Source organism: Thermobia domestica, chromosome 1 (genome assembly GCF_964235325.1).
Source record: "Thermobia domestica chromosome 1, izTheDome1.hap1.1, whole genome shotgun sequence".
NCBI classification, from domain to species: domain Eukaryota; kingdom Metazoa; phylum Arthropoda; class Insecta; order Zygentoma; family Lepismatidae; genus Thermobia; species Thermobia domestica.
Window position 1 is genome coordinate 61,554,759 of NC_137454.1, and position 14,923 is coordinate 61,569,681.

The following is a 14,923-nucleotide window of genomic DNA, read 5'->3' on the forward strand; positions in this document are numbered from 1 at the left end:
TGAGAAAATGTTGTCTCCTCATATGTCTCGACTCGAAAATGTTTCTGTCTCGACTCGACAGTTCCTGTCTCGACTCGACTCAAAATCGAGACGAGACGTCTCGAAATTCGAGTCGATACAAAATATACTATTAAAATATACGCACACATCAGCCAGAACATTATGACTACCTACCTAATTGTCAGTATGTCCACCTTTCACACGGGTAACAACGGCGACGCCTCTTGGTATGGACGAAATGGTCCTTGGTAGGTCGCTGGAGAGAGTTGGCACCACATGTGCACACACAAGTCACCTAATTCCCGTAAATTCCGGGGAGGGGGACGATACGCTCTGACGTCACGTTCAATCACATCTCGGATGTGTTCAATTAGGTTCAGATCCGGCGAGTTGGGGGCCAGCACATCACTTGGAACTCGCCCCTATGTTCCTCGAACCACTCCTGACCTTGTGACATGGTGCATTATCTTGTTGAAAAATGCCAAATAACATGATTAATTATTAGTTTTAATTAGCTGAATTGAGTTGAAAATTAAATCTTGAACTCGAAAGATTAACTATTAAGTTTATGCGTTGTGTACCTTTCTAAAGTAATAAATACTGGAATTGGTTTCAAGGCTGTTCTTGAGTTAATACTTTCTTCAAAATAATATTAAAAAGTATAGAAAGATTTTGGAGACATTCGAGTCGAGTCGAGATTTTTACGAGCAGTCTCGACTCGACTCGAAAATTTGAGTCAAGAAATACGTTTGTCTTGACTCGTCTCGAATTTTACAAAGTGTGTCTCGACTTGAATTCGAGTCGAGATTCGAGACATGTCTCGACTCGTACGCATAGGCTTGGTACAGTGCTACTGAAAGAAAAATTACTTGTTACTTGACCAGTAGGTAGGAGGTCTTCAGGGGAATGCCTCAAATGATTCCCATGCTTCAAATACAATAAAAGATTAAACTTGTTTACATTGTAATATAAGTTAGCATTCTACCCATGAGTTTTCCATTATGTTCACACTTCCATTGCAAAGGAGGGAAATTGGAATAGTGAAGTTAGGTGTTTTACTGGAATCAAGTTTTGAGAATGCTAACTAAGTCAATGTATTCCTTTTAAATACTTAGTGTAATACACTTGAAAATTTGTAGTTTAAATTCTTGAGAGCGCGTTAACAACAGGTTGACATTGACACTAACTTTACCGGAATAAATAATTTCAGTTTTATGTCAACGCTGTTTAGTTTAATAATTACAAGCAATATGGAGTAAAGATGCGTGCGTGTCACGTTAGGATAAGACAAACAACAATAGAGGAAACACATGTTTTTTTTTTTAACCACTAGTACTCGGCAACGAGTAAAGGTGTCGATTTGAGCGACCGTTAGCACACAGCTCAGACAATGCAGTTTTAGTTACTATGAAGCGTTGGAGCATAGCATGAAAAATAAACCACCGTTCAATTCGAACTCCGAAAAACGTAGACAGAGTGAAAAGGGCAATTCTTGCTAGTCCGAAACGATCCACTAGGCGACAGTCTGTATCGTTGGGCATGTTACATCGTTCGCTTGATCGCATCTTACATGATGATTTCAAATTTTCTTTTTCATCACCACAGATCCAGTACTTCTGAACGCTGCAACCCATCGGAGTACAGTGTTTCGATCTGGGACTGTACCTCGACTTTAAACTTTCGATGAAAAAGACATTGAACAGTGACCACAGAATCATTGCTTCTAAAGAACTGCTCGACCGCGAACACACGATGCTCTACACTCCAACGCTCCAAACCGACCGGAACTGCATTGTCTGAACTGTGTGCCAACGGTCGCGCAAAATCAATACCCCTATTCGTCGCCGAGTACTAGCGGTTCAAAAAACATGTGCTTCCTCTGCTCCACTCTGTAGTTATTAGTGTACTTTGCTGCACATATAGTACATGAATAAATAGCAATTTCTTTCAGTTTCACATCCCACCATTATGTCGTGGGAGACGATTATGATGAGATTGAATGAAATAGTGAAATGAAGAAAGTGACAGGAGACGGGAGAATCGTGGGAAGACCCACACCCACTGATACTTTCTTCAAGCGAAAAAAACAATCAGTTGTTATTGAGAACTAATTTTTCTTTTCTTTTTTTGTAAATTACACATGATAATTATTTACTCGCAAGTGTATCATTTTATTCAACTCACTGTAATTTATTGGGTGATATATGTCTTCACTTTAAACAATATGTTTAGTTAAACCAGTGTTGGGAAGTAACGTAACGCAAGTAACGCGTTACTTGTAACTCGTTACTTTTTAAGTAACGTTTCCTAGTAACGCGTTACATTTTTTCCAAAGTAACTGTAACGGTAACGCGTTACAAATTTTTAAGTAACGTACCTAGTTTGCGTTACTTTTTTCGCGTTACATTTCGGATGAGTAACTACAATATATGTATATTTTTTCGGAAACAAATGTTTCTTTTATGTAAATGAATTTCTCAGAATGGAGCATGAACTACGTATGTCAGTAATCGACAGTCAATCACCGACACACAAAGAACAGATAAGATCATAGTGCCACTTGCTGTTTTTTTTTTAAAATATGAGGACAGCCTTAGGGAAATCACGTGTACTGATTGCAAGCACCTGGAAGAGTTTGTCGAAAATTTGGCAGCTCCAAATCAATACATTCAGTGAGTGAACTAGGAGTGCAATGATACCGGTAGTCTATTTTACTTTGATTGGTGTTGTTTTTATAAAGATGGAGAACGAAAATATTTTACCGTTCGAACATTTGAAGATGGTGGACAGAATTTAAAAGTAAAGTGTCTGAAGTGCCCGGGCGGAAAATATTTATCAACAACTAGGGTGCCATAATTAACGATTTACAGTAAGGGGTTAACATGAATAAACTGTGTTTTGATGAGTTTGCTGATGGTATGTAATATTGGAGTTCTTTCAGATCAGTTTGCTTATCCTAGAGTTCCGTTGATTATAGAGTAGTGTAATGTTTCTTTATATTCTTTATTTTTAATTTTAGATAACAACATTGTTATTATTATATAATTAGTTTAGCAGAATAATAATAAGCAACCATTTTTTCTAACGCATAGGGATGAAAACGAGTCAAGCTAAAACTCGACTCGACTCGAATTCAAGTCGAGTTTCGAGTCAAGTCAAGGGTAATATCCTCGAGTCGAGTTCCGAGCCGATTCAGTTTTTCGCGTCGAGTTTAGAGTCCAGTCGAGTTTGATAAATTGCTCGTTCGTTTTCATGGCCTGATTACACTGGAAAACGAAAGCCATGGAATACTTTTAGTGTTGCTCACGAGAGGGACACTGCTCGCATCTCGTCTCGTCTCGATAACGAGACCACAAGAGATTTTTTTTTTATAACAAGCTCAGCTCGGCTTGGCTCAACTGAGAAGATGGCTCGAGCTGGCTCACTTGGGGTGAACCATCGGCTCGAGCTGGTTTGGTAGGGATGAGCCATTTGCTCGGTTCGGCTCAACTGAGCCGAGGGCTCTAGCCGAGTCGGTTGGGTGAGCTGTTGGCTGGGCGCACTTCTCGGTTCGGGTCGATAGTGAATGAGCTGTGAGTCGAGCTGCTCGAGTCGTTGACAATTCTAAACCCGGGCCGAGCAGTTTTGAAGATATTTGGCCAGTGCCCTATAACTTTTAACAGTGTTTGGCTCGAGCCCGAATACTCAACCTGGACCTTCAACCCAAATTCAGAAGCTCGTGAACAATGTCCTTGACTCCTAGACTTCACGACTACCGAGATTGGCAATCAACTAGTTTTTTAGTATTCAAATACAAACCGCCTATCTTTCTTTTTATATACAGTGTTGTTATAATTAATAATAATAATAATAATAATAATAATAATAATAATAATAATAATAATAATAAAAATAAAAGTACTAGTAGTAGTAGTAGTAGTGCCATTGATAATAATTATACTGTCTATGTAATATACTTGAAAAATATACTCGAAACTACACCAGATTTGGCTCGAGTCGACTCGGAACTCGACCCCAATTCGAGTCGAGTTGGAGGAAATTTTTCGAGTCGAATGCTCGGGTCGAACTCAAAGATATCTGTTTCTAGTCGAATCGAGTGTCAAAGAAAACTCGCTCGAACTCGCTCGTGTCCATCCCTACGAGTAGCGCAGTATGGCATTTTATCAATGTTACATTACATGAAAATGTTCATATATCAAGTGAAAATTTGCATTTACATAAATCGATTCAGAACGTGCAATAATAATAATAATAATAATAATAATAATAATAATAATAATAATAATAGCGGTAGTAATAGTAGTACGGAAAATTGAAGTCATAATTTTTTCACATTTTTAAAGTTTCGGACCTAAAAGTAACGCGTTAGTAACGCGTTACTTTCGTAGTAAAGTAACAGTTACTTTTGGGGGGCAAGTAACGCGTTACTAACGCGTTACATTTTAAGAGAAAGTAAAGTAACTTGTAACGCGTTACATTTTTACAAGTAACTTACCCAACACTGAGTTAAACAGAAATTAAAAGTAAATCATAAGTGTAGACTATATATTATCATCCATACTACGTATTGTGTCTTGCTGGTGAATAAATGAAGAAGTTAATAAGGCTATATTTCAGCATCAGTTTCACATCAATAAGTGGAATAGGTTTCGTACAGCAACAATTTTCAGATTCACAAAGAAATAGTTTTCTCTATTTTCTCGAAAAATATGCATGAGATTTTACATTCATACATTAGAAATATAATTTTATTCAATTTAACAAGATTTATTGATTGATAGGGCTCCTAGGCGTCCCGATTTAGAAGAAACAGCTCCGGATTTACATGTTTTCCCTCAAATTATTCAAAACATGTGTGTCTAAAATTTCTCCAAAATATAAGTTAATTTCATTTGTACCTGGCTGTCACTCATTTTTGGTGAATATTAGCCTACTATTTAATTAATAATTAATTCTGATTTTTAAGCAAAACGCAAGTGTATAATTTTGAATTTCCTTAGAATCTTGTAAATTTCCTTAGAATGTAATGTTTATTAGTATAAATTTTCGGTAGATGTCTCGGTTTTTTAATCTGAAAATCTGTCTGGGAGACTTATGCATATCTCGTCTTTGGACAAATGTTTCCAAATTAAACGTTAATGATATTGTAGATCCAATCTTATCTCTATATCATTTATCGCCTCATAAGCAGAATATTCTTCCTGGCAACATCTCCGTACATTATTGCAGAATGGAAATATCGCTGTTTGATTGATTCTGTCAAACTCAGCTGTGATGACATTGTTGGATTTAGGTGATTTCAGGAATTACTTATGTACTGGTCGTCCGATCTTGGGTAAAAGCATGAATTTCCTTCACGTTTGAAGTGCTCTACAATCTTATTTACTGTTCCTATTAGTGCGCTGATATATCACAACTCGGGTAAATTTTGTCCACTCCGTAGCCGAGCTTCAATTTTGTTTTCTGCCATCCGTTGTTTGGCCTTCAGCTGGACGCAGTAAATTTTTCATTTATGGAAAGTTTTTCATCTTTGAGTTTTATCGATTTATACCATTAATAATGCTATTAGTTGCCATTTCTTCATCTTTCTTTCCCTAACTTTGGCAGATAGCCTGTTGTGAATGCTAGACTAATTAAGTGCATGTGCAACCTGCGAAATAGATAGAGGTCTTACAGAACTAGGTGCTGCTAGATTTTGCACGACAGTGATCAAAAGTGTTTTTGCGTTTCTGTTTCAACCTTGTGCTTTGCAACTTCTTGTTGTGAATGATTACACTACCATCTAGGTATTACGCATCGTTCGTATTCTTTCGTTGTTTATATATTACCCTGTTGGTGCCTGTTTGCATATACAGTATCAGGCTAGTTTTCTGTTTTGAAACTCACCTAATGAAGTACTTTATTTCAAATAACTATTCTGCTTTGAATGTGACTAAAACATAAAGAAAAAAATATTACACATTCTTTTATTGGAAATTTATTTTGAAGATACAATTTTCGAATGTTTCGATAATTTACTGAAAGAAGGAAGCACTATATTGTATTTTAATTTAATACTAAAGCATTATGTGTGTTTTTGATGGTAAAATATATTTAATGCCCTCTGCCAGTAATTACAGTATAATACAACATTAATAAGTGATAATCAAGTAATAAATTTTATAATCACAGCTTCCAATATATGAAACTCACAAGAACCAATCTACTCTCTCATATTTTAGCCATTAAGTGTTCTTACAAATAGATAACTAGAACCACTTAGACCAAGAATTAAGAAACTATCAGCACGTATATTCAGTTGCCGTGAATATTGAGGTCCTACAAAATAATTGAAAAATATACTGCCAGTGGATGCAATTCCGAAGACGTTTCGACTATTGGCACTCACAATACCCAATGCAAAAGTGCTGAGTCCTAAGATAAGAGGATTATATTCGTTCCTGCTATGGCGAAAATCCTCTAATACCATTGACAGTATAGGAAACGCTGCTGCAACCAAAGCAACTGTCCCCAATTCGTTTGCTCCACTCTTAAAGCAAACTTCTGCTGCAAACAAAGGTGTTCCACAAATACCATTAAACCAGAAGAGAAAATCTTCCCAGTCAACGAGAGTATAATTGTCTGAAACTATAAAGCATAGAAATGGCATTAGAAATATGCTTCGCTTTAATTACGTTGAGATAATAATAATAAGTGGTCTGTTTTAGAGATTGAATTTTATTTTGAACAATCACATACAAAAATGAAATAAATCTTTCAGTTTATCGTCCCACGATTATGCCCTTTAGGCTAAGGGAGGCGGACTAATCATTTACAGAAGCAAGTAAAAGATTGTATGAAACACTTCAGAAGTACCAAGATAATTAATTTCAAATATTCATCAGTGATGGTATCGTATAAGCGATATTCGAATAAAACTCTAGAGTTTAATGTTATTATTTTTATATATCAAACGTTAGGCGTAGATGAACGAGTTCGTAATCGGAAGATCCAAGTTCATGTCCCTCGGTGGGGCATCATGACATATTTTCCTAACATAGGTACAGAAGTAGGAATGATAATGTCGACAATCAACCTTTCAAATTGCTAACTAATGTTGACCATTCGAACTCACGGAATTTAATGCTGAATGAGGATATTTTTCTAAGCGGAATTCACCCCGAAGTAGCACGAATCCTTCAGATAACCAGATCTAAACATATGGTTTACAGGCCTGAGGTTGGTGCATTGCAACTGTTTCAATATAAACAAATACACCATCGTAACAATATCTTGTTCCTTTCCTGTTTAAGTCAATGTCAATTCACTACTCGTATTACAAGCTTCATTGAACTTTCGTTAGAAACTTTAGTATTTATCTTACGGTTCTAAATAAAGCCCGTCGCGAGATTGAAGACAAGTTTATTAGTAATAAATCGGAACATAATTGTGAAACTTTCCTACTTGCTTAGAAATTGCACAAGAGAGATTTGTAGAAAATATAGGACATGTTGAGATTAATGGGGGAGTAAAAGTCGATTAGAAAAGAGAATTTCACATTAATATTACCATCATAGTTTGTGCGTTTGAAACATTAACTTCTAACATGCGATAACAATCAAGCAGTCAAGGAGATAACAAGGCTGTACTATTAATACGAGTGTCTATTTAACAGGTAAGTTTCTAATCTGGGAGGTTCGCAGTAAAGAGTGAAATAATCACTGGCGAAAGTGTGTGTTTATAAGGAAGGCGACAAAGGTGTAAAACAAACGGTGCAGATTTATTGTACAAATGAATACATAAAATATCAAATCATTGTGTATATATAGTCCTTTTTCAGTAAATCTACCCTCTGTATCTTAATCAGTCATTTTTGGAGTGTGGACTTGCATTCATCTGTGAATATTCAATTGAGGAGGGCTTCAATGAAGACACTAACCAACTTGTAATACTTGGCCACTAAAACCACAAATGATATCTGAATTAGGGCTGGAGCATAGCAAGATGGCCCGAACTGTAGAGCCGGGACGCGTCCATAGGGAGCAGGCGTGTTAGCGATTGTGAGTATACGCATAAACGAACATAGCATAAAAGCGTTTACCTTACGTGTTGGATTATGTATTTGAGCCTAAGTAGGGGAAGGTGAGACACGTTGCAACAGGGGGCACGTTGCAACAGCGCCTTTTCTGTTTTACGGTTGGCTCCAGTGACGTGTTTGAACACGAAACGGAAAAGGTCTCTCGTGATCAGTTCAACAGCGGGTGAAAGTTTGTTTTCTGAAGAAGTAATTTTTTTTTTATAACTTCGTGTTTCTTTCTACACCTTACACATATGAAACAACAGTACGTAACATGTAGTACCCGAATAGTATAACAGTTAAAGTAGAATTACATTATATTTCTGTACCCATGTTACCTGCTATTTGGTGGCGAGGAAAGCTTTTATATACAAACATGTCGATGGGGTAACTTGCAACATCTGTTGCAACATGTCTCATGGCATTGAAATAGATATATTTGCCGGTTAAGCATTGTTATATGTACAATTGTTGTTGGTTATAAAACAAAGATTATTATTATTATTATTATTATTATTATTATTATTATTATTATTATTATTATTATTATTATTATTATTATTATTATTATTATTATTATTATTATTATAGGATAACAGTGATGGCTTATTGGTTGCAGTGCGAAGTAGTAGTTGTTCCCTTTCATCTCCTCAGTTAGAACTTCAGACTGCAGGTCAAAGTGAGCTTCATGGATCACCTGCAAATGAATCGAACAAGATAGTACAGAATCCTTCAGATGATCAAATACCAGAGCCATGTGCTCTTCCAGACAAACCTGACTTCTGAACATGTACGGTCCTATTCAAAAGCTGGAAAAAGGAAGACATGTTCTATTCTCACAGACACTCTAGGAAAAAAGTGCTATCGAAATGGAAAAGAAGCGTCTAAAAACAGGCGGAAAAGTAAAATCATCAGCTAAGAAGAATTTATTCTCAAGTCGTTCCACAGAAGATTGTATCTGTTTGGTTTGCGAAGAATTGTACGAAGAACAGGATGCAGAAAAAGACTGGGTACAGTGTTTATTTTTTGAGAAGTGGTCTCGTTGGTCGTTTTCTGAGAGAAATCCACACTACATTTGTATAGATTGTAGATATTGACTGCCATAGTGGAAGTGAGTGAAGCAATGTTGAAACTGTAGATTTGATAGCATTAAGTTTCTGAACCAAGTGTGATTGTTGCAACTTACCCCAGATGATGTTGAAATTTACCCCATGGGTGTTGCAAGTGTTGAACTTAATTCAAAAAGTGGATGCTATCAAATCTACCGTTCGATGTTTTACACTTCTATTTTTTTTATGTGTAGCTAAGGCATGTATCTTTTAGTCCACTTAATATAGTTTTTGTATCTATAATAGTTTTCGAATAAAAAATCAGACCTGATAAGTGTTGCAACTAGCCCCACCTTCCCCTATTTAACTAAGAGTACCAATGAAGTAAAAGTTAACTATTTCTATTTTGATTAAACAATAACTTTGGTCGAAAATGGCTGAAACCTGCTGGCTTTTACGGTTTTACGTAATTATATGACATTTTCTAGGTAATTTGCATAAAAAGTAACCGAACCATTTTTCTTTACGGTCTTATCGAGCTTGTGATTAAGGTTGAATTAAATTGGTTGATATCAATTCATGTAAATTTTGATCAATTGTGTACAATTTAGACTTTTATTTATTATACGTTTTCATATTGTTTTTAATTAGTATGATAGGACTACGATTAAATTTCATTCTTCTCATAACGTTTACTTACACATTTTATAAATATTAATTAATTATTTCATTGAGCGCACGGGGATAAATCATTTAAATGCTAACTGATATTTAATACTTAGGGTTTACGATGTGGAACATCTTACAGCGAAGTCGAAGAAAAGCCAACACTTTAGAATCCTTTACGACTGTTTAATTTTTTATTCCTATTATATACGAAGTGCTATATAAAGCATTATTATTAATAATACCCGTAAAGACGGAAACATATTGAAGCGTTGTCTACGGAAGAATGTCTACGGTTGTCCCACAGGATCCCTTGTCATATAGCTTCGAGGGGTCTCCCTAAAATTTTAAATAGCCAAGTATGTAATATTTCATACCATTGAAAAGATCTAGAAAAACAAACGTTGTAAGGAAGAGATCCGTAGGAATTTTGTTTACTAAATAGCTACTATTTAAGTATGAATTCGTGCACAGTCAAATAAAAGTCCAATGGTTATAAGTCACTAACGAACAGAGATAAAAAAATAAAAATTAAAAACGCAAGAAGGAAAATGTCAGAAGGCGCATAGAATTGTGTGTCTGCTTGAACCGCAGGGCCTCTTACCATGAGGTTCTGGGGACACTGAAAGATTTTAAATTGTAAGGTATGTAATTTGATACTTCATTGAAAATATTACGGAAAAAGAAACAACTTATAGTAGATATCAGGCACTATGGATGAAATTTGATCCCTCCTGTTCTTAGAATTCGATATCATTTCCTGGAATTCGGAGGCAAGTTTCGACAAGCCTTTAGTTGTTATGTTCATAGCCTTTTACGTCTACCACAGGAATCCGTGGGAAAATGTTTGTTGTGGGAACCCGCTGTTGCTATACTCATAGTCTTGGATGCCTACCAGATGTAGAAAGAATATAAAACATGCCTTTTTCGTGTTCTTGTCGTTTATTGGCTAATAATTTGAATCCCCAAACCCCCCACCCCTCCTGCGAAGAGCGTAAGCGGAACGTATGTGCTTGTGTAGATCATTCTCTTAGCAGCTGTTGCAAAGGAAGAAACGTCAAAATTTAAAGATGTCATCGTCAATGAGTTTATTAGATAAGCTTAATAAGCCATCAATGGTACTCTTTACAAAAATGCGAGATTTGGAGAATGGAGTACCATTTCGTATTGTAAACTGTGAGATAATTACAACGGTATATGGCAGGAAGGCATGTGTGACATTTGAAGGAGGCGAAAAAGTGATTTTACCTGGACGTTGTACTGAAAAATTGGAAGCTGATAATGGTGCATTATTAACGTATTTACAAAGTGGGAATGTCTGTTTAATATATAAAGGAATGAAGATTAATGTATCTGGACGTAACATGCACGATCTTGAATTTACTGAACTGGTTTACTCATCGTAAGTGTATGGTAGCATGTACAAACAAGATGAAACATGAATTTTCCTCTTCGCCCCCTTCCTCTTCATGCATACACAGTCATCTGTATGCATAGTGTCGTTATTCTGTGCTGGGCAGCGACTGGAGTAACATGTCTTTGAGTGCTTTTGCATCAATTATGGACACCAAGAAAGAGTACTTGTTAAATGTTGAATATGGACTTAATTCAATGAAAACCAAATTAATTTGTATTGGACTGGATAATGATACATTTGAACCAGTGATTCGTGTTGGCAAAGGACTTGTGTTTGGAGTGGAGTTAAATTTGGCAGAGTGGGAGAAACTTGTACATTTGACCCCATTTGTTACGGACTATTTAAATTCTCAAGTGGAAATTACATTTATAAAATCTCTTGGTCGAAAAAACGAACTGGTGGTGCGAAAAGTAATGGGTGAAAAATTAGTGATGTTAGAGAAGAAAGGAACACTTCATGCTCCTCGAAACACTGTGTACTTAACTTCAAGTGATTGGCTTTATTTCTTGGAAATATTACCATGTATTGAACATGCTGTGAAAAACAGTAAAGTTTGTAGTGTTGTGCTACGAGAATATTTTGACTTGTGTACAGATACTATTCGTAATCATGTACAATTGCAGTGTCTTACATGCAGAGGACTTGCCGGAATACATACCTGTGTAGACGAACAGAGTATTATTAATGGTATGAACATCAGTTTTCCAAGTGTCTCTCTTGATAAGAACAGTGATGTGAACATTGATGGTGAACGATTAAAATTGGAAATGAAAGTATTTTGCAAACAAAAACTCAGATTCAATTATGGCTGATTTATTTGATAGTGTATCGACACAGCCATGGTGGGGGGAAACCGATACTCAACCTTCGGAGGGTATCAATGAAGTGAAGGTCTCTTCATAAAGAAGAAGAAAATTGATTTGTTTTTTCATGTATACTAAACAACGTAATATCAAATGTAATAAAAATATATATAGTGAAAGGGAAATGTTTTATTTGTGTGTTTTGTGTTCGTTTCATACACATCAATATGATAGGATTTTTAATTTTTTATAAGAAAAAATCCTAACATATATTTTTCCTCGTATATTATAAGTGATACGTATAATAATAATAATAATAATAATAATAATAATAATAATAATAATAATAATAATAATAATAATAATAATAATAATAATAATGAATTCAAATTCTTGAAATGAATGTTAAAATAAAAATTAGTATTTGAAATTATTATTATTATTATTATTATTATTATTATTATTATTATTATTATTATTATACAACTTTGTCTTAAGTATGATAGGACTTTTTTATTTTTTTAAAAAAAAGGAACTAAAATAATTAATATTAAAATTTTAAAAACAAAAGTCCTATCATCATAATATTGAATTCACATACTTGATTTAATTTACGAAAGAATAACTGATTAAGTATTTGAATTCATTATTATTATGTAGTTATGTGATTACATCATTGAATTAAAAATCAGTTTTAGAATCTTTTTTTTAAAAAAAACACTATGAAATTCTTTAATTTAATGACTTAAAAATATGTTTTATGATATGTGTATTTAATTACATAATTGATCATAAAACATATTTATTTATTAGGAAACGGAGAAAATAAGAAATAAAACATTTGTTTTCAAAGAGAAAGAAGAATACAAAGTGTTTATTGCTGATGAAACTATTTACACAATTAAAACGACGGTAAGTATAGTACATTTTTAAAAGAACGTTAGATTCTTTTCATTGTTCAGGTGATGATAACTTCATAACTGCCATATACTGTTCACTGATGATGACTATATACAGTTCAATTAATGATACTACTGCTGTTGATGATGGTGATGAAACGTAGATAGAAGTCATTCTGTACAATGATGATGTCCATACACACGATGACGATCTTTTACTCTCTGAAATGAAAAAATTAAAAAACATAACTTAAAATTTATTTTATCTATAATCATGAACAAATAAAACAACAAATGATAATATATACAAACACATTATAATAAATAATAATAAGAAATGACTACCTGCAATAATATGAAAAAAAGTAGTCAAAACAAACGAAGAAGAAGAATGAATGACATGATTACCTGTAAAAGTAAATACAGCAAGCGACGATCATTTTTTTCTGGAGTTGATGAGAAAGTGTAATGAAATTCATTTAAGGACTTTCCTTTAGCTTTGAAGCATAGGAAAAGATATGAATAATGACCACATAGGGACGATTTCACACTTTGAATTTGTTGATTATTAAATGTATAAGAAGTAGAATTTCTACGTAGAAATTGAATATGTTGCATTACATATGGAGGAAATCCAAATGTATCGAAGTAGTGGGCACGTCCATCAGTATGAATATATACGGAAATCCAGTGTGTGCCAAGTTTGTTCGAGGGATCTGTATTTACGATGATAGCTGCAGGTAGTGGAACATGTGTTGGTAATTGGTTGGCTGCATATACGCCAACGAAATGATTGTGAAATAAAGAATTTGTTTGCAAAGCATTCAATAAATCTAGTGTAGAGGACATCATGTATAAAAATGCAGACATATACATATATGATATATTTAAATAACGTACCTTTAAAAATCCATGATGATGTTCCTCTGATGATCCACTTCTAAGAGAGATTGGAATTCTCGATACGTTATGCAGGAGATAGGTGCTGGTAGAGGCTTCGTAAAATGAACTTCCAGACCAGACAAACACAGCCGTGACGTATAAGGTTCCAATGCTGCACAGCGCTGGCTTCTCCATCTTGAGTAATGTCGAAAACAAAGATAGTGTATCCTTGAGGAAAGTCAAGGCGAGGAATATTGTTGCCATGATTGGAAAAGTGAATACCTGATCCATAGAATAAGGTATGATATGAGGAAACATAGAGGTTGTTTTCGAAATTTGGTTGTAATGGTTTTGAAGGTACAGGTTTTCCATCAATGTATAGAGAGAAGAAATTGATGTCAAAATGTTTGAAATGAAATGGATTTGAAGTTATTGTTCCTGTATAGGCATCATTTTGTGTAAACGCCACAATCACTCGAGTTGGTAATACGCCCATAAATAAATTATCAATTGTTTTTGATTGAAGACCCTTTGGAATGACGAATGACTTCATTTGCACTCTTGTTAGAGGATATTTGGCTGTTGTTGATTGTAGAAGCTTGTTATGTGCTAGTTTTATTGTAGGACTAACATTAATCTTTTTAATATGTAAAGTAGCGTCTAAAATATTCACTTTAGCCTCAACAGACGAATCACTAGCGATAAAACAAAAGTTTGGCTTTGCAGGAATTAACTTGAGACGTAATTCTACTCCTGGGATTAAAAATTTATCTTGATTAAAAATATCGCAATAAAGATGTCCAAGCATGTCGAATTTTGCACTTTTTTTTGTTAATTCATAACGTTGAAATCCTCTATTACCACTAGATGTTGCATCCATATGTCCAGCAGTATCTTGAAACCAGAATGCACATTGAAGATGAGTATTTTTAGCAGAATCATCATAATTTAACAGTTTTTCAATGTATGATCGATATGGATGATTATGAGATGGAAATGAAATCAGTTTGTTATTTAAATACACTTCCACTTCACTGAACATAGAATTTAAAAAGTCATTAATAGGAGCCACAGCTTTATCACTTTCACCAAATGCTGATCCATCAGGCTTAACGATTTAAGCTTCGATGTAAAGAAGAGTATGTGGTAGA

At 34.6% G+C, this 14,923-nt stretch overlaps 1 protein-coding gene across 1 annotated transcript in view; it reads right to left on the minus strand.

Annotated features, from left to right (window-relative positions):
- Positions 1 to 5,989: 5,989 nt before the first annotated feature.
- Positions 5,990 to 14,923, minus strand: part of LOC145666067 (uncharacterized) — a 44,528-nt gene continuing 35,594 nt past the window's right edge. Inside the window, exon 3 of the mRNA XM_081733165.1 lies at positions 5,990 to 6,627. Coding sequence (XP_081589291.1) covers positions 6,218 to 6,627 — 410 coding nt within the window. The 3' untranslated portion in view covers positions 5,990 to 6,217. The remainder of the gene's footprint in view (positions 6,628 to 14,923) is intronic.